General features: G+C 39.1%; 1 protein-coding gene across 2 annotated transcripts; it reads left to right on the forward strand.

The window, feature by feature from the left end:
- Window positions 1–1765: 1765 nt before the first annotated feature.
- Window positions 1766–18257, forward strand: DEPDC7 (DEP domain containing 7). 2 transcript variants are annotated; one of them, XM_026512160.4, is made up of 9 exons: window positions 1766–1916; window positions 10508–10898; window positions 12491–12618; window positions 13446–13635; window positions 16015–16226; window positions 16991–17133; window positions 17327–17452; window positions 17548–17626; window positions 17937–18257. In XM_026512160.4, the coding sequence occupies exons 1-9, from the start codon at window positions 1844–1846 to the stop codon at window positions 18128–18130; spliced, it is 1536 nt and encodes a 511-aa protein (XP_026367945.1). In that variant the 5' UTR covers window positions 1766–1843; the 3' UTR covers window positions 18131–18257. The 2 variants fall into 2 exon arrangements, with proteins under 2 accessions (XP_026367945.1, XP_057173032.1); XM_057317049.1 differs by lacking the exon at window positions 1766–1916 and adding an exon at window positions 2471–2637.
- The last annotated feature ends 80 nt before the right edge of the window (window positions 18258–18337 follow it).

Here is an 18337-nt window from a genome sequence, read left to right on the forward strand (position 1 = left end):
GAAAAGGACTAACCAGTTGCCAACCTTTTCTAAATCAGCAGAACAGCGGTGCCCTGAGGTCCCGTGCACTAAGCTGGGGTTCTACGGTCATAGCTTTCTAAGGTTGCATTCTTTGAAACAACCACATGTCTGTATTTTTAGTATTGTATTCTTTGAACCACATGTAGGAGCTTCTTCCAATAAGCTAATGAATTCCCACCTAAAACCGTTCTAATTTACAACCTGATCACGCAAGCATCCTCCTTCTAACCAAACATTGTATGTACCAAAGGTTTAAAATCGTTACAAAATTCCCAAATTTGAAAAGAATGGGCAAGGATCTGGCCGTGGAATTATTGGTCCTTTAGGTCATTCATCCTTTCAGAAGTACCCGAGCAGTGGACCTCTGGATTCCCTAGCTTCCAGTTCCCGTTAACAACCCTCCCTTCCCGTCTTTCCTAGCCTTCACTCCCTCTGCATAGCGAACTCTGTCCCTACCCTCCTGACCCAGAGTTACTTCAGAGGGCACCGATTTCCTTGGCAGTCAGCCCCATGGCCAGCCAGCTGCTCTCTTAACCATGACCTCTAGACATTGCTCTCCTGGGCCAGATACAGATTTGTTTGTTTTTTTTTTTACAGGGAGGGATGCATGAAAAACTCCGCGTATTTGTCATCATGACATAATTTTAAGCACTAACCTTTCAAAAGCAGCTACTAAAATTCTGGACATGAATTAGGTTGTATAATCTTCTTCAAAAAAACCACATGCCAGGGATACCCCTGGTGGCTCAACTGGTTAAGTTTGGGACTCTTGGTTTCTGCTCAGGTCATGATCTTGGGGTCCTGGGATAGGCTCTGCACCCAGCCCAGAATCTGCTAGCGATTATCTCCCTCTCCCTCTGCTCCAAACCCTGCTCCCCATCTCTCTCAAATAAATAAAATCTTCCAAAAAAAAACCCCTAACAACAACAACAACAACAACAACAACACCACTCCACACCAGGGGCGCCCAGGAAGGCTCAGTCCGTTAAGCTTCGAACTCAATCTCAGCTTAGGTCTTTTTTTTTTTTTTTTTTAAGATTTTATTTATTTATTTGACAGAGAGAGACAGCGAGAGAGGGAACACAAGTAGGGGGAGTGGGAGTGGGAGAAGCAGGCTTCCTGCCCAGCAGAGAGCCCGATGCGGGGCTCAATGGCAGAACCCTGGGATCACGACCCGAGCCGAAGGCAGATGCTTAACAACTGAGCCACCCAGTCGCCCCTCAGCTTAGGTCTTCATCTCAGGGTCCTGAGTTCAAGCCCCGTTGGAGTCCATGCTGGGTGTGGAGGCTACTTAAAAACAAACAAACAAACAAACAAACAAAAAAAAAAAACCAAACTCCACGCCCCAGGTGAAGGCACTGAGCAGTTAAGCCACTTGCGGAGTCCCAGGGCTAATCAACGGTGGGACAGGGTTTGCACCCAGGTGGGCTGAGCCTGCGGGGCACTAACCGCTGCCAGCGCCTGGGAGACGCCAAGCAGCGGTGGGAAGCGGGCCGCGTAGGTGTCGGCGCCGGTCACAGGGCCCACACCGAAACGCTGTCTACTTGACTATCGCCCACATCACGACTGAACAGCGCAGGCCAGGAGGGCGGGGGGACCGCACCTTTTCCTGGCCCGCGGGGCCGCAAGTTACACGCTACCGCGGCGGGCACACGTGACCCGTGGCGGGTGGTGCGCGGCGCCCTGGGCGGGCCGGGCCGGCCGGGGGCGGGACCTGACGGGAGCCCCGCCCCGTCCCGGGCCAGTTAACTGGCGTTCGAGGCGCGGGCGCCCACTCGGCGGTGCAGCGGTCGGTGGAGCTGGGTACCTGGCCGCCACGGCAATGGCCACGGTGCGGGAGAAGGCGGCGGCGCTGAATCTCTCGGCTTTCCACAGCCCGGCGCAGAGGCCTCCCGGTGGGTGCTGAAGACCCCTGTCCGGGGCGTGTGGGGGTCTCAAGGCGGGCCGGGGGGGCTCAGGCTACGGTTCTCGCGCGGGACTGGGACCCCGCCGGGTCCAGCGGGCTGGGCGCAGCTGTAGCCACTTGGGCCGGCACCCCGTGGTCTCGGCGTATGGGGTCCCTCTCCCGCGGGTGGGCTTCGGCGGGCAGACCCCGCCGCCCTCACAGACCAGCTTTTTACTTGGTTCCCCAACTTGAACTTCGCCGCGCGCTCGTCGGTCGTGCCAGGCGCTCTCACTAGGTCTCCAGACAGGCTCCACGTCGTTACTCGTAGCAAGGATATCTGGGCTTGGATGGCTCTTTGCCTTCTGTCCCAACCACAAATCTCGACTCCACAATATGGCCAGGGACCGAGCGCCTCTCTTGCCCACTCTCTTCTCCAGACTTCCTGGGAGTGATGAGTGGTTTTCGTTCGAGGGGAGGAACTTGGCATAAAAAGTATTTGTTCGTTAAATTTTCTGGATAAGCAGTATTTCAGTGAATAGAAGTTGTGAACTTTTTTTTTTTTTTTTTTAATGGTTATATGACGTTAGGAGAGACGTTGGTGAATACTGCCGCTAGGTTAATCATATCCTTGGGGGCAATTTGCTTAGCCTTTTGCTTTCTTTGAATCTCCAAACAAATGAACGGAATGGATGATCAGTTCTAAAATTCGGATTCTGGCATATCACAACTCAGTAAGTAAAGGTATTCACATAACACAGCTTTTTTTTTTTTTTCCTCCCCTTTCTAGAGAAGTTACAACCTTTCCCCCTTTCTGTATCTGCTGCGTGGGGTGTTATAGGTTCCCTATCTGACAAAAACTTTTCCTTTGGAAAATACCTACCAGTGAAACTGACTCCTTCCTCAAGAAGACAGTAGTCAGTGAATTGACTTAGGTCATTTGGGTGCATCTCAATGGCTCTAGTCCTGTGTTGACTTATAATTACTAATGCTCCTTTTAATCTTCAAAATGCTAATGATGAATTGTGATAGAGAACTGCTTTTCTAGGAACGGTCATAATATTGACCTTATTCTCCTCCAATTTAGAGAATTCAGATAAGCATATGATGGCTACATTCAGAATTTCTCTTTGTTTTACGTTGTGAAGAGGAGGGATTCATTCATCATTTGAGAATTGAAAGTTGGAAACAGTCTTGGGAAATCTTTAGGCTTACTTTCTGAGTGAAAGAAATTGCCAACTTTTATGTGATTACAACCATAGCGCCCTGTCTTCTCTAACAGCTGAAATACCAGTTCTGAGCTTTGGGCATTTGTGAACAGGTTCTTAGATGGCACAAGAGAATATGTATTCAAGACTGTCAGAGGGAAGAGCTGAAGTGCTGGTTAGCAGATTTGAACCCAAGGAAAAGACCAGTTTCCTGCACAGCAGGTGCAGTGGAAGGGTCCACTGCCTTTTCTCATTTGTTTTGCTTGCTGGGGTTGGAACCCTACCTGTTAGCATTTGTTAATCCCTCTTCCACCTTTTAGTTCCCTGTCACAGTCCCAGGGAGCACAGTAATAGGAGCCTGTACTTCTTGGTTCCTTGCTATTGGCTTTCCGTGTGCTCTGGCAAGCAGCTTTGTACTCTTCTTCGTTCTCTACTGAATAGAGACCCTAAAGGGGCTGTAACGACCAGGGACCTGATTTATGTAGAAGAAATAAATGCTATAAGCTAATTCTTCACCATGTACTTCGAAGACATTTGCCTTTTAATAGAGACAAAGAAGAAAGTGGTATGTTATCCTGTTATCCCTTCATACTGTAACCTAATTCTTTGAATTCACCTGGTGTCACTTTTCCAGGGAGCTCAAAGTACTTCCCATATGCTATCTCATTAATCTGTATGAATTAAAGTAGGGGCCAATGCCTACTTTTGTGGATACTTCTCTTAACCTCTTTTAAAATTGTTCCTATTAGAAGAGATTTCTTTTACATACTCTACCTACTTGCAGCCTTCTTTTTAGAGGTAGTCCCAGGCTTCAGCCTGACATCTCTAATACCATGTAAGAGGAAAACAAATTTGGACTACCAAAACCAATATGCAGTTAAAAACGTTGCATATTGGTATCAGTGTATAGCAAGTTTTTCCCATGTAGTCACAGCTGCCTATTTGAATGCCAAAAACTCAGTTCTCTACATTTATCTATTTTCATAAGGTTTTGGTTAATGTCCAATAGATGTAGTTCTTTTTGTTTGTCTTGACAATTCTGTGAGTAATGTTTTAAAACCTCTTGAAAAAAAATAATTCTTTAAATTCTCTTTAATCCTAAATGACTTAGGGTTTTTTTTTTTTTTAATCTTTTAAGACTTTATTTATTTGAGAGCGAAAGAGCAGAGAGGGAGAGAATGAGCATCAATGGGGGGAAGAGCAGAGGGAGGGGAGAAGCAGGCCTCCTGTGGAGCAGGGAGACCAATGCAGGGCCTATCCCAGGATCCCGGGATCATGACCTGAGATGAAGGCAGACACTCAACTGACTGAGCCACTACATGACTTAGGATTTATATATAATTTTCTGATGAAGAGTTAAATCCTCTGGTATGTGACACATCTTGTCTTATCTGCTAGCAGTCTTTATTGAATACTATTTAAAGCTTGACATCATCAGGTGGTGTGAATAGTTAAAGGATAAATTCCTTGAAGGTAGAGACTCTGTCCCCTTAGTTCAGAGGAAGGAAGAAGTAAGATACCTTCCCTTTTCTTTTTATTTTTAAAATAAACTTTTAGAATTTTAGAATAGATTTAGATTTACAAAAAAGTCATGAAGTTGGTATATAGAGTTCCCGTATGCCCTTCACTCCTTTTTCCTTACTATTAACATCTTACATTAGTGTACTACATTTGTCACAATTAATGAACTAATGGTAACACATAATTACTAACTGAAGTCCATACCTTATTCAGGTTTTCTTAATTTTTGCCTAATGTTCTTTTTCTGTTCCAGGCTCCCGTTCAGGATATTACATTACATCGAGTCCTTAGGCTCTTTTAGACTGTGACAGTTTCCCACTTTGTTTTGAGTTACACATCTGTTCATTGCTGGGTACTGATGGTAGCCGCTTCACGTATATTGTCTCCTGTGATTCTCACAGTAACTGAGAGAAGTGGACCTAGCTCTCTTTTGCAACAGAAAAGTTACGCTGTTTGCCCAAGATTGCATTATTAGTAAATGATGGAGCTGAGAATAGAACCCAGGTATCTGGGACTCCAACACTCATGCTTTTGTCTTACTCTTTGTCTCTTTGTATCCACAGAAACTAGCGCTGTGCCTGCTGCATTAACACAAGTTTCCGTGTCCTAATAGTATTCAATTAACCCACAGTTTCTGAACTTTGGGCACTGTTGACATCTTCTTTGTTGTGGGGGCTCACCTGTGTTTAGCAGCATCCCTAGCCCCTCTACTCACTGAACTCCAGTAGCACTTCTCCTTCCTCAGCTTGTGACAACCAACAATGTCTCCAGACATTGCCAAATATCGAGTTGGGAGTAAAATCATCCACTAAGAACCACTGCATTAACCCTCCTTTACAAATTTTTAGTAGCTGGCAATCATCTACAACTCACAAGTATTGAGCAACCAAATCTATTATGTGAGGCAGTCTAGAAGGCAATTAAATAATTTGAACTTCTGCAAACTATAAGGACATTTGAAAAAAGAAGGCACTAACTCACTGTTCAAGTTTTGTGGAAAACTGCCTAACATGAGCTATCTGAATTCTTTTTTTCCCCCCGTGGGGTAGGGGCAGTCTAATGCCCGAGAATGAAAAGGAGATTGTTACATGTTCATTTCGAAGTAGCTTTTTTTTTTTCGCCATAATTCTGTGTGTGTTTACCTTGCATTGGGATCCACTTTTATAGTGTGTATATGATCTTCTAAGGAGGTGACTAATCCTGCTCATTTGAAGTGATTATGGAATCGTTTTTGCCTTTAAATAGGTTTCACCAGCAGGGCTGTAGTAGATGTGTCGCACAGGTTATAGTTGAAGCTGATTATCCCTTTGTAACTTTTGAGTAAATGTACTTTCTTGACACGTCTCCCTTATGACTTGATTTTTAGGGAATAACGTGATTATTTAGCGTGTATTTATGGAAGGGGAAGATAATTGTTAGTTTCACACATATATATATCGGAGTTCAACGTTAGAAATTCAACTCTTTTATTGTTGGTGAACTTTTCTTGGGTAGATTTCAAATACATGCAAAGGACAGGTCTTGGTTTTGAAAAGTAACTGTTGCTTTCCGGCTAATAAAGATGAGTGCTTGAGAAATGAATGTTAACTAGCCTAGCTTCATATAGCGCCTACGAGCATGTATAGTATGTTATAGATCTAGTTTAAAACAATTTCTGAGCCTCTTGTTAGGCCACCTTCCAAAAAGCTTTTTATCTGATAAGGTCACATTTGTTCCTATGCCTCATTTCTTACCATATTTTCTGTGGTGTTCAATGTCCATATCTAAATGGAGATGGGTAGAATTTCAGTCTCTAAAATCCTATAATCAGATGTTTAGACCAGAAACCAACCTTAAACACAGGGTTCAGCTCTTGTATCAGTAAACGAAGAAACCAACCTATAGAGGTTAAGTCTCTTATCCAAGGTTATCACAGCTAATCTCTAGAATCTTTGATCCTTTCATCATGATGCTTTTAGAACATTCTTGACCAAATGTAAATAAGGAAGCATCAAGATGCAGATAGTGATGGATTTTATTTTATTTTATTTTATCTTATTTATTTTAGAGAGGGGAGAGAGGGGGTTGGGGCAGGAGCAGAGGGAGAGGGAGAGAGAGAATCTCAAGCAGGCTCCACCCCCAGCATAAAGCCCGATGTGTGGCTCCATCTCACAACCCTGAGATCATGACCTGAGCCAAAATCAGGAGTCGGACGCTTAACTGACTGGGGCACCTGGGTTAAGGTGAGCATCACTAGTAATTAGATAGTGATGACTTTTAAAGAAATGTCTAGCTCATATGCAAGTGAGAGCTGGGGACAAGCTGAAGCTGAAATTCCGATGCTAGATTTACAAAGCACTCTTTGTCTACTTCTGGTTTCTTGAACCCTATTTAGAAGTCACAGTAATTTGTCTCACTGGGCTATGGTCTGCTATACCCATATTCATTTCAGCTCTTAGATGATGATAAATAAGTTTCAAACCAGCATGTGGGGGATCTGTGTTCAACTGGTGAAGTCAGCATTAAAAAAAACAGGTTATCCTGGTGTGGGTTTTGGCACATGTACTTGTCAAGTGCAGGGTATATTATGTATTAAAGTATCTGTATGAACATGAGCTAGTTTGGGTCTGTGGGTGGTGGTGCTTGAGGGGAAATATCCCAGGATGCAATGTTGGGAATTAATGGTCAGTGAGAACAGAGGGGACCTGAAAGGGCTGAATTGTATCATGCCTGGAGGACTCTGGAAACATTGTGTGGTTCATAGGTGCCTACCATCCTGCTCTAACCTGTTCTTTAATCTTTTATGCTGTGTTATCCAACCTGCAAAACTTCCTGATTTCCCATATTCAAGCAGCAAGTTAATATGCGGAAATTTATCCTTCTTCCTTCCCCTCGAAGATTAGCCTTTCCCATGTCACTGAAACCTTCTTACTTACCTACTTGTAGCTCAACTCTTATGACTGAGGTGTTTCAAATTTAATATCATTACCAGCCTATTTCACTGCTACTTAAAAGGCCCTCTGATCTCTACAAGCTTGAATCTTATTTTCCTCTCCTCTCCTATTCCTGTGTACTGTGACTAGTATATATTATAGAATTTATGATATCCTACTTTATTTTAGGACTAATGTCTACTGTTTTTATTTATTCATTTATTTAATGACTGCTTTTTAAAAAAAAATATTTATGTATTAGAGAGTGGGAGCAGGAGCGGGGGGAGGGGCAGAGAGAGCGGGAGAAGCAGACTCCCCGTGGAGCAGGGAACCCAATGCAGAACTTGATCCCAGGACCCTGAGATCATGACCCAAGCCAAAGGCAGACACTCAACCGACTGAGCCACCCAGGCACCCATGACTGCTGTTTTTGAATAGCTTTGTTAAGGGTTCACAGTCTTTTTTTTTTTTTTTTTTTTAGTTTTAGTTTTTAAAGTTTTGTTTCTTCTAATCTCATTGGCTTGCTTAAAGCTCTTTCACTAAATCCAAGCCTTCAGTGAAAGGTTGATGCTAATAAAACTGTCCAGTGACTTACTTTTAATATATTTACATTTAAGTCCTAGAAAAAGTATATATTTACTACCTGTGAAATTGGGTTTAACTCAGGAGCCTCAATTTCCTCAAATTAAGATTATTAATAAGTATTTCAGAGAAGTTTATCAGGATTAAACAAGAGAAGGCAGAGCTTGTCATATTTAAGTATTCAAACATTAGTTGTTAATAATAATATAATGAAGACTTGAAAAAAGACTAAAGAGCATACATTAAATTTATTTAAATCTCAGCTATAATCTCTAGTATTTTAAGAAGTTAAGAATATTAACTGTGAACATTCCTTTTATTTAGTTGTTGTGACTGGAAACAGTGCAGCTACTCCTGGGTTCTAGACACCAGGAATGACCTGGACAGATTTTGAGATTTCATTAAGTGCTCCATTCTGGCTTTATTCAGTAGATATTAAATACTGTGCCAGTAGTAAATCTATTTCCAGCTTGGTTTATCTAGTTGATTCTCCATAATTCAGTCCTTAAAACTGCTTACATGACATTTGGAAAACAGGCATCAATCACTGTCTTCTTTGTTTAGTACTGGATTATGAAGTATCTTGAATTTTAAAATATAAAAACAGTCTTGCTGATTATTTTAAACTAACACAATAATTGGTAGTTAAATTACCCATCTATTTTTGGCGTGGGAAGTATACAAATAAATAGTAAAGGGCTTTATCTGTATGCCTGTGTGTATGCTAGTGATTTTCATGGTGAAGATGTTAAAATTTCTAGTAGCTACAAAATGACAGTATAAGTGAATACAGTGTGATGGTTTACTGTGATTCTTTTATTTATTATAATATAACAGATGAATTCCAAATGACCCACTTAAAATTTATGACCCTAATACATTAAGTGGCGTTTTAATGTCCTTCAGGAACTTATCTTTGTCTTCATCTCATACATTCTATTTTATCTAAAAAGGCAGGAAGGTAATTTCAGGTAGCAGTTTCTTTAATTATAGCTCCCCTTATTCCTTACGTTGTACTGATGCATAGTTTTCCTTTTTACGTGACCTTGAGGGAAGTAATAAGTTTTCAACTTCTCTGTCAGAGTATCCTAAAAATAAAGGAAGTAATACACTTAGCAAAGCTGGGGGCTTAAAAATTAGAACCACTGAATATCCAGAGGATCATTGAAAAGCGTAACACATAAAAAGGCGTACTCTGTGTTTATGTAAAGAGAGAGCCAGCCAGCCAGCCAACAAGCTGATGATTAGCTGGACTCTGTTCCATCAGCTTATTAAAACTAAGGGCCATTTTTTTCCTTTTAATTGTTTCTCCTTTTCTTTGTAGCTTTGCCAAATATCCGTTTATTACAACGAGGAAAAATGTGATAAATCTTTGGAAGCATGTTTTCTTTCTTTTCTGTTTGGCTAAAACCTTGCTCAATTTCTGTGCTTTTCCTATCTTTGTGGTAGGTTGTGAGCTCCTATTGGGCAGGAACCAGTTTTCCCTGTTACAAAGTACTTAACTCATAAGCCTGCATAATAGGAAGCTTTAAAAATATTAGTTTACTCCAACCTCTGTGTGTGTGTCTATAACTATACATCTATTTACCGATAAGTGCTTTAAAATGATACAGACCATGAGCCAAACTCCAGTAGCACCTCTTAGAATATAATGTCTGGAAGTTACACTGAACCTCTGTGAATCTATTTTCCGTCTCTCAAATAGAGATTATATCTACCTCATTTGCTAATGACCTAAATGTGAGGCACTCAGTAGAGTTCCTTGCACATAATTAGTAACTGCCACAAGGACCTGCTTGATCTGCACTCCCCCACCCCGAAGACCATTTCCACTCCCCTCTGATCTCACTTCCTACTGTTCTCCTCCTGGTCACCCACTCAGGCCATGCTGGCCTTGTTCCTCCTCTCCTGGCCAACCACACTCACTTCTTGGGCCTTTGTTCTTTCTGTTCTCTCTGCCCTTTCCCCAAATATCTGGATAGGTTGCTTCCTGGTTTTACTCAGTCTTCTGCTCAGATGCCACCTTCTCAGATCTTTCCAGACATCCCCTTTAAAATAGTGTTCTCCTCCTCACCAGGCTTTACTTTTCTCCTTAGCATTCATCCAACACGTACAGACTGTCTGTATCTTCCCACAGAGTAAGAGGTCTGTGAGATCAGGGACTTTATCTTGCTCACCGATGTATCTTAGCCCATAGAACAGTATTCAGCATACAGTAGGCACGACATTGTAGATGAGCTGCTCCTGATTGAAAGTTCAGTAACGAGCTGACCTCATAATTGTTCCTCATTAATAACTTTGGAAATTGCCACGTTTTGCTTAAGGATTGCTCCGACCCGATTATAAATGAACGAGGTTACTCTGCGTTTTTCCCATTGCAGGTTTCAGTGTGGCCCAGAAACCATTCGGAGCCACATATGTGTGGAGCAGCATCATAAACACTCTTCAAACACAGGTGGAGGTGAAAAAGCGAAGACACCATTTAAAAAGACACAACGACTGCTTTGTTGGTTCGGAAGCTGTGGATGTCGTTTTTTCTCACCTAATTCAGCATAAATATTTCGGTGATGTAGATATTCCTCGGGCCAAAGTGGTGAGAGTGTGTCAAGCACTTATGGACTACAAAGTATTTGAACCAGTTCCAACCAAAGTCTTTGGAAAAGACAAAAAGCCTACGTTTGAAGATAGTAGTTGCAGCCTTTATAGATTCACAACCATACCCAACCAAGACAGTCAGTTAGGCAAAGAGAATAAACTATATTCGCCTTCCAGGTTCGTATATAATGTTAGATTATCCTGGGGATATTGGCAGGATTTCTTCTACTTTTTAGCGAGAGGTTGACTGGCTTTATGTTATTTTGGGAATTGTAAATTAGGCCAACGTCTGGGTCTGTGGGGAAATTTGATAAAATACAGTTAATTTCTGTTTATTTGCTATCTCCTGGAATTCTTACTACTCGTATTTTATATTTATCAGAAACAGTCAACAAATTTTGATTTTTTTCTGCTTCAATTTTCAATTATAGTGTAAAAAATATGTTAGAAAGTTTATCCCCAAAGTGGTATGAGAACAGAAAAGGTGAAGGGAGGCAAGTGGGTTATCACAAGAATCCAGGACATGGCAGATGTTGAAGTATGAAAGGCAGGTGGGACCCAGATTGCAGAGGATTTCACTGCAGTCAATCATACAGGTGTTGGGGAGGCCACAGAAAATGACAGTGTGTCTTAGAAAGGTCATCCTGGCAGCCATACTGAGAGCCTGATGGGGAGAGCCAGATAGGAATCTATTCCAGTCTACAGATGAGGGTAAAGTGAGCAGCGGTGGTAAAGAAGGAATCATGTCAAGGGAGCCTGGGGGACAGCACTGTAGAACCCAGGGCTTGAAATGGATGTATGTGATGAGTACATAATTAACTTGGTTATTTGTCATGAAATAAGACGTTTCCCTTTTATTTCCTTCAGCTAAACTGTGTAGAGGTGACCGTGTAACCGAAGCTCTTATAATTCGGATGTGACCCAAGGAGTTTTAGTGTTATTGACTTTCAATTATTTTTAATGTATAGTGTACCAAATATTGTGTATTTTTAGTGTATTTGGTGTATCAAATATCTTAATGTCTTAACTTTCAAGACTCTCTATTTAAAAGATGATAACACTTATTTCTCTATATAGGAAGGATATATGAGGGTAAGATAGGGCAAAATCACTGCTTTCCAGATCCACATTCTTTTTCTGAAACCTTTGGGGCCACGTGCATTTAGAAATTTGGAACTTTGGAGGTTTTAAAAAGATAATTTTGTACAGAGACGATATATTAGATAACACTCCTAGAAGGATCTGGGAGAGCATCTGGTAACCAAACGCATTAATATTTCTGCAGTAAACAAAATACTCATACTAACTGGGATAAGTAAAGACTTTGGTAGTCTCAGGACAGGTTTTGTCACCATGTGAGTTCTGAATAAACTTTAGATTTCTCATAGCTTTTGGGGTATCAGAATTGTAAGTAAAGGATTATAGGTCTATATTTGGAAAATGAGCACTACCCACCAAATAATGCCCCAGAAATAGACATAACTGATAAAAACAGTAAGCATAATGAAGGTGGGATTATGTTTTAAAATTGGAGATAAAAATTTTAGTCATCAAATTGCTTAAATCTAAAATATTCAAAGGAAAAATTTAGAGTATATATATTTAGGCTCGAGAGAGAGAAGGTGGACGCTTTTGTATTCTACTCTTAGAATTTGCATTTGTTGTGTTTTTGCTCTGAAATACACAAACTTTGTAGAAACTCAGCTCTCTGATAGTTAAGTATTTGGGCTTACTAATAAACATTAATTTAAAAAATAAATTCATTTTAGGTATTCAGATGCATTATTTAAGTCATCTGATATCAAATCAGCAAGTTTAGAGGACCTGTGGGAAAATCTGAGTTTAGAGCCTACTAACTCCCCTCCTGTAAACATCTCTGCAACCTTGTCTCCACAAGGTAAGTAAAGATGATACAAGTAAGAAATAGAAGACCAACTTCAGATAAAATTAGTTATTTAAAACTTTTCAATCTTAACCTTTATTAGAATTTAAATATTCAGAGCACAAAGAAAGAGTACACTGTGTATTAAAGCTGTTTATATTAAGTTTTAACAGAGGTCTATTATCTTTAACAAATAGATCAGTGTTGCAATTCTTGAACACTGACTTTTGTCCTATCAGCTGGCAGAGGTTCAAATCTGCAGTGTTTTGCGTGCAGATTTTTACTTATTTAAAATATGCTCTCAGATGTTTCTTTCTCTAACACTTTATTAGGTTAAATAAAATTTTCAAAATCACATTAAAACATTAACAGAACTCTTATGTTCTTCCTTGTCTATCGCGATGGAATGCAGATTAATGACCGATTTCCACCTTCCCTCCCCCATGCCAGTTGTGGAAACCCTGAGTGGAACAATCTGCAGCCAATAGTTTCAAACCAGTTTTCAGATTGAATAATGAATCATTCTTTCTTCCAAAGTCCTTATTAACATGTTATATGACTTGATCTCTTATCTCTGCCATATTGCTTTTACAGTAAAAGAATGAAAAGAATTCCTGTTGTCGAAAGTCTGTTCTCCTACACTTTAAACAAATCTCGAATTGTTTCACTTTGTCATAAGAAACCACTTCATAAGTAAGGTTGACTTTTTTCCTCTTCTTTTCTTTTTCTTTTCTTCTTTTTTTTTTTTGCCACAAATTTATACCTTAGGCTTGCCTAGACAAATATCATGGTGAGCATTAGTAAATATGGTTACTTTTCACTTTGTCATTTTTCCTGTGTAGTTATTAATGAAGTATGGCAAGAAGAAACAATTGGACGTCTACTGCAGCTTGTAGACCTTCCACTTCTTGACTCCTTACTCAAACAGCAAGAGTTTGTATCTAAAGCTCCTCAGCCTAAGAGACAACCTGACTTGGTCAACAGCAGTAACTACCTGGATCGAGGGATTCTTAAGGCTTACAGTGACTCTCAGTATGTGGAAATACATCTATCTCAATAATTTGAGTGTTTTGTAGGAAAATCGTAGATAATGGTTTTAAGAGAATCTTTTGAATTCTTCTGTCCACAGGATCAGATATGCATTAGTCAGTTGATAATTATCAGGACTTGGGAAAGTGAAGAACAAAATTACCTTGGTCAAAATTAGAAAGAGATGTAATTTTCATTATTTTTATGTTTGCATTTTTGTTTCTCACATAACTTGCACATCAAGTGAAAATGATTATAGTCCATCGTCTTATCTTTGTTAAAATGTAGGGCTCTCTGGTCTTTAAAGGAATCTGGAACAAAAGTAACAGATTTGGCAAATTCTTAGACTCGTTTGACTATCTATACTTTTATGCTTCTCCAGAATATCTCGAATATGTATTTTTTAATTAACTAGTTTTATTAAAGAAATGGAATGACAGTGGGGCGCCTGGGTGGCACAGCGGTTAAGCGTCTGCCTTCGGCTCAGGGCGTGATCCCAGCGTTCTGGGTTCGAGCCCCACATCAGGCTCCTCTGCTATGAGCCTGCTTCTTCCTCTCCCACTCCCCTGCTTGTGTTCCCTCTCTCACTGGCTGTCTCTGTCTCTGTTAAATAAATAAATAAAATCTTTAAAAAAAAAAAAAAAAAAAAAAAAAAAAGAAATGGAATGACAGTAACTCTTGCTCTCATATCTGACTATCATTCTTCTGAATATAAATCTTAAGATGTGAAGGCTTAACTTCGGGTGCTAAGGGAAGTATGATTTTTTTTTCCCCTTAAGGAAGAGTTCTATATTCCTTAAACCTTCGATACTTTTCCTGAGTAAAATTATTAAAGGTTAAAATTTTGCATTTTCTAGCTTATTTTTTAATTGCTTTGCCTCAGCAGATCGTGTTCAGTAGTTAGGGAGATGGGAGTGTTTAAAAGAAACGTAACATATTTTTCAGTACTTTTTCACAAGTTCCACAGTCCAATGAACCATTAATAGTTGATTATCAAAAGGTAGTTTAAAACCTTAAGCAAAAAAAAAAAAAAAGTTAATCCCAACATACTAGTTATTGAACTGTGTGTATAATAGGAGGATTACTATTCAACAAGAATTTAAATCATGAGAACTGAGGGGAAAAAAAGATAAATAAAATTGAATAAATCACACCTATAATTCTTTTTTTTTTTGAAGGTGGGGGAGGGCAAAGGGCTACAGAGAATATTAAGCAGATTCCACCCCCAACATGGAGCTGGAGGTGGGGCTGGATCTCAGGATTCTGAGATCATGACCTGAGCTGAAATCAAGTCAGACGCTTAACTGACTGAGTCTCTAGGTGCCCTGCATACCTATAATTCTTAAAAAAAAAAAAAAAAAAAAAAAAAAAAAGAATTTAAATCCTATTCTATAATCTAGTTTTTTTTTTTTTTTTTTTTTTTTTTTAGATTTTATTTTTAAGTAATCTCGATACCTGTCATGGGGCTCGAACTCACAACCCCAAGATCAAGAGTTGCACGCTCAACTGACTGAGCCAGCCAGGTGCCCCATAGTTCTACAACCTAAAGTAACATATGAAGACGTTTTATAATTACCTTACATTTTAAATACAGAGTTAGAAATTGTGCTAGAAGTGCCCTTCAATATCACCTCACTGCATCTTACTGTGAACTTGAAGCTGATGCTCAGAAAGGTGACATGACCTGCCCGATATAATGCTCCTGGGTGGTGGGAGAATTAGTCGTCCTGGGTTCATAGCAGAGCACAGGATTGTTCTTTTTTAAAACTACATATAAAATATATAATGTATATTAACAAGTTGAATATTAAAAGTTATTCTAGAATTCTATTTCTTGAAATGTAGCATTTTTCTGAAGTTACCCAAGTGGCATTTTATTACAAATGGAAATTAATATTTAATTATTTTTGAAACCCTACCTTATCTTCCTCTGTTCTCTCCTAGCCAGAGTGAGAGATGATAGATCACAGAGCTCTGAAGTACAGCACATCATGTTAGAAAAATACTGGCCCAGGAGTCAGATCTGGGATCTAGTCCTAACTGGGACCCTGAGCAAGTAACTTAGAGTTTCTGGGCCTCTGTTGTAAATTTAAGAGTAGACTTTGAATTTTGATATCCTTTTCAGTTTACATTGTATTGGATAGCTTCTGTTTTCACTTCAAAAAGCAAAAGAAGACATATGAAGTCAAACTTTTTGTCTGTCATCCATGATCTTGCTGTATTTTAAAAATAATTACACATATCTATATCTAAGTGTAAAGAAATTTATCCTCATGGCAAACTTGAAAGAGGTAGTAAATTAGGTACTGTGTGTATATTTGTTTTTCTTTGCTTTTTAAAATAATTAAAATAATTTTTTTTAAAATAATTTTTCCCCCGTAGGGAAGATGAATGGCTCTCTGCAGCAACTGACTGCTTAGAATACCTTCCAGACCAGATGGTGGTGGACATAAGCAGAAACTTTCCTGAGCAACCAGATAGGATAGACTTAGTGAAAGAACTTCTGTTTGATGCCATTGGCAAATATTACAGTAGTAGGGAACCTCTGTTAAATCACTTATCTGATGTTCATAATGGCATTGCAGAACTCTTAGGTAAGTAAGATCTTACTGGCTACTGGAATTTGTCTTTTGGAGGAAACAGGAAAATTTAATTATCCTCAGAATGAACCAAAATGGCACTGCTTTAAGCTCGACGTGGATCTGGATTAATCCATGGAAAGTATGTTTATTCCAAAACTTCTAGGTCTCATTTGCAAGGAGCCTTTAATAAACTCTAAAGTTATGCAGGAACTTCTGGTTCGCACAGGAGAACGCTGCCCTCATTCACTGGAAGTTTAATAGGTATAGAGTGGCAGTTCTCTTCTTTAGAAAGCACTACCCACACCACCACACTCCCTACTTCGTTGTCTTCAAAATGGCGGACACTCTGTCCCTCTACCAATGAGCTGGACTGTTCCACATGGTTTGTTGAAAACAAGTTGGGGGTTCCAGAGAATCCATTCTGTTTTTCTCAGGTAGAGTTGGATACATCAGTACTTTACACATAGTGTATCCTCGAAACGTGTTGAATTAATGAAAAGCAGGCTGGGAATTTATTTACAAAGCCAAGAGTTAGATTTAACATCCTAAGATAGTCATGACAAGGATTTAGGGTATCAGTTGCCAGTCTGAGAATAGGCTGCCTTGATGGTTGGTATTGGTCATTTACTGTAATTCCTAGTCATTTTGTTTTGTTTTGCTTTTGCAAATAGTTTTGAGTAAGTTTAGCGTTTAGCTTCAGCTTTACCTTGAGTTTTGTTCCCTCTTTTAGTCATCTTTGGTCAAAATTAAAAGCAGTTTTTTTCTTTTGACTGAAGTGAACGGGAAGACTGAAATAGCATTAGAAGCCACTCAGCTCTTTCTAAAGCTTTTGGACTCCCAAAATAGAGAAGAATTTAGAAGACTGCTGTATTTCATGGCTGTTGCAGCACATCCTTCTGAATTTAAATTACAGAAAGAAGTAAGTCTTTTGTCTAAATGTTAATCGTATTCGAGTAGCCTTAGTACTTACAGGACCCACATGTCAAATTATTTCACATCGGTATCAAGTATGCTGAAATGAGTAATGGCTACTAATATTCAACATTGCCTTTTCTATTAAACTCCTTCTTTTAAATATACATTATTGGGTGTGTTTTGTTTTATTTTTATAGAGTGACAACAGAATGGTTGTGAAAAGGATATTCTCAAAAGCGATTGTTGACAATAAAAATTTATCCAAAGGCAAAACTGATCTTCTTGTACTCTTTTTAATGGATCATCAAAAAGATGTTTTTAAGGTAAAATTCTGAAAGTAATCAAGTTGAGCTTATGTAATAGATAAGGGATTCAATTTGAATAATCTGTATCCCTCCTTTTTTTTTTTTTTTTAAAGATTCCAGGAACTCTACATAAAATTGTTAGTGTTAAGCTCATGGCCATTCAGAAGGGAAGAGATCCAAATAGAGACACAGGTAATCTGAGACATACAGTTTTCATGATCTTCCAGAGATAAATTCCTAGTGTTTATTTGAAAGTGTTTTGTTTTAAGTAGTTGCACTTTAATTTCAACTAAACTTTAAATTCCTCGGACTTAGCAGAGAGCCTCCTTATGTCAAAAAGTAACTTGACCAGGGTTAGAAAGTCAGCAGTGCTTAGCATCTTCAATGCATTTTACAAGCTGGGGAATAAGAATATAAATGTAAAAATATAGCTAATTTTTTTTTTTTAGTTAAATCTGAGGAATAGATTCATTAATTGAACTTTTTACTTTTAAACATAAAGGATATATATATTGCCAGAGAATTGATCAAAGTGATTATTCTGACCATACACAGAAGACAACCAAGGATGAACTAATGAATTTACTAAAGACTATTGATGAGGATTCAAAACTGTCTGCTAAAGAGAAGAAAAAATTGCTAGGTCAGTTCTATAAGTGTCATCCAGACATCTTTATTGAGTATTTTGGGGACTGAGTTTTTAATGTCTGTATATAACTTATGTATTTTAAGAATAAATTATGTATCCTAAATATCTAATCCCATTTGTAATTTTAGATGTTCTAAATATGAAATTGTACTTAATAAAACGTTTTTTGTATAACCTTCCGTGTCTGAAACTATTAGATGGTGTATTGCTATTAAGTATTGACCTCCTTAGGGTGAACTGATATATAAGTACTG

This window comes from Ursus arctos, unplaced genomic scaffold (genome assembly GCF_023065955.2).
Source record: "Ursus arctos isolate Adak ecotype North America unplaced genomic scaffold, UrsArc2.0 scaffold_23, whole genome shotgun sequence".
NCBI classification, from domain to species: domain Eukaryota; kingdom Metazoa; phylum Chordata; class Mammalia; order Carnivora; family Ursidae; genus Ursus; species Ursus arctos.

Coding starts and splice junctions, on each gene's coding strand:
- DEPDC7 (XM_026512160.4), top strand. CDS start 1,844: ATGGCCACGGTGCGGGAGAAGGCGGCGGCGCTGAATCTCTCGGCTTTC. Junction 16,227..16,990: donor TGGCATTGCAGAACTCTTAG/GTAAGTAAGATC, acceptor TTTTGACTGAAG/TGAACGGGAAGACTGAAATA. Junction 17,134..17,326: donor AATTTAAATTACAGAAAGAA/GTAAGTCTTTTG, acceptor TTATTTTTATAG/AGTGACAACAGAATGGTTGT.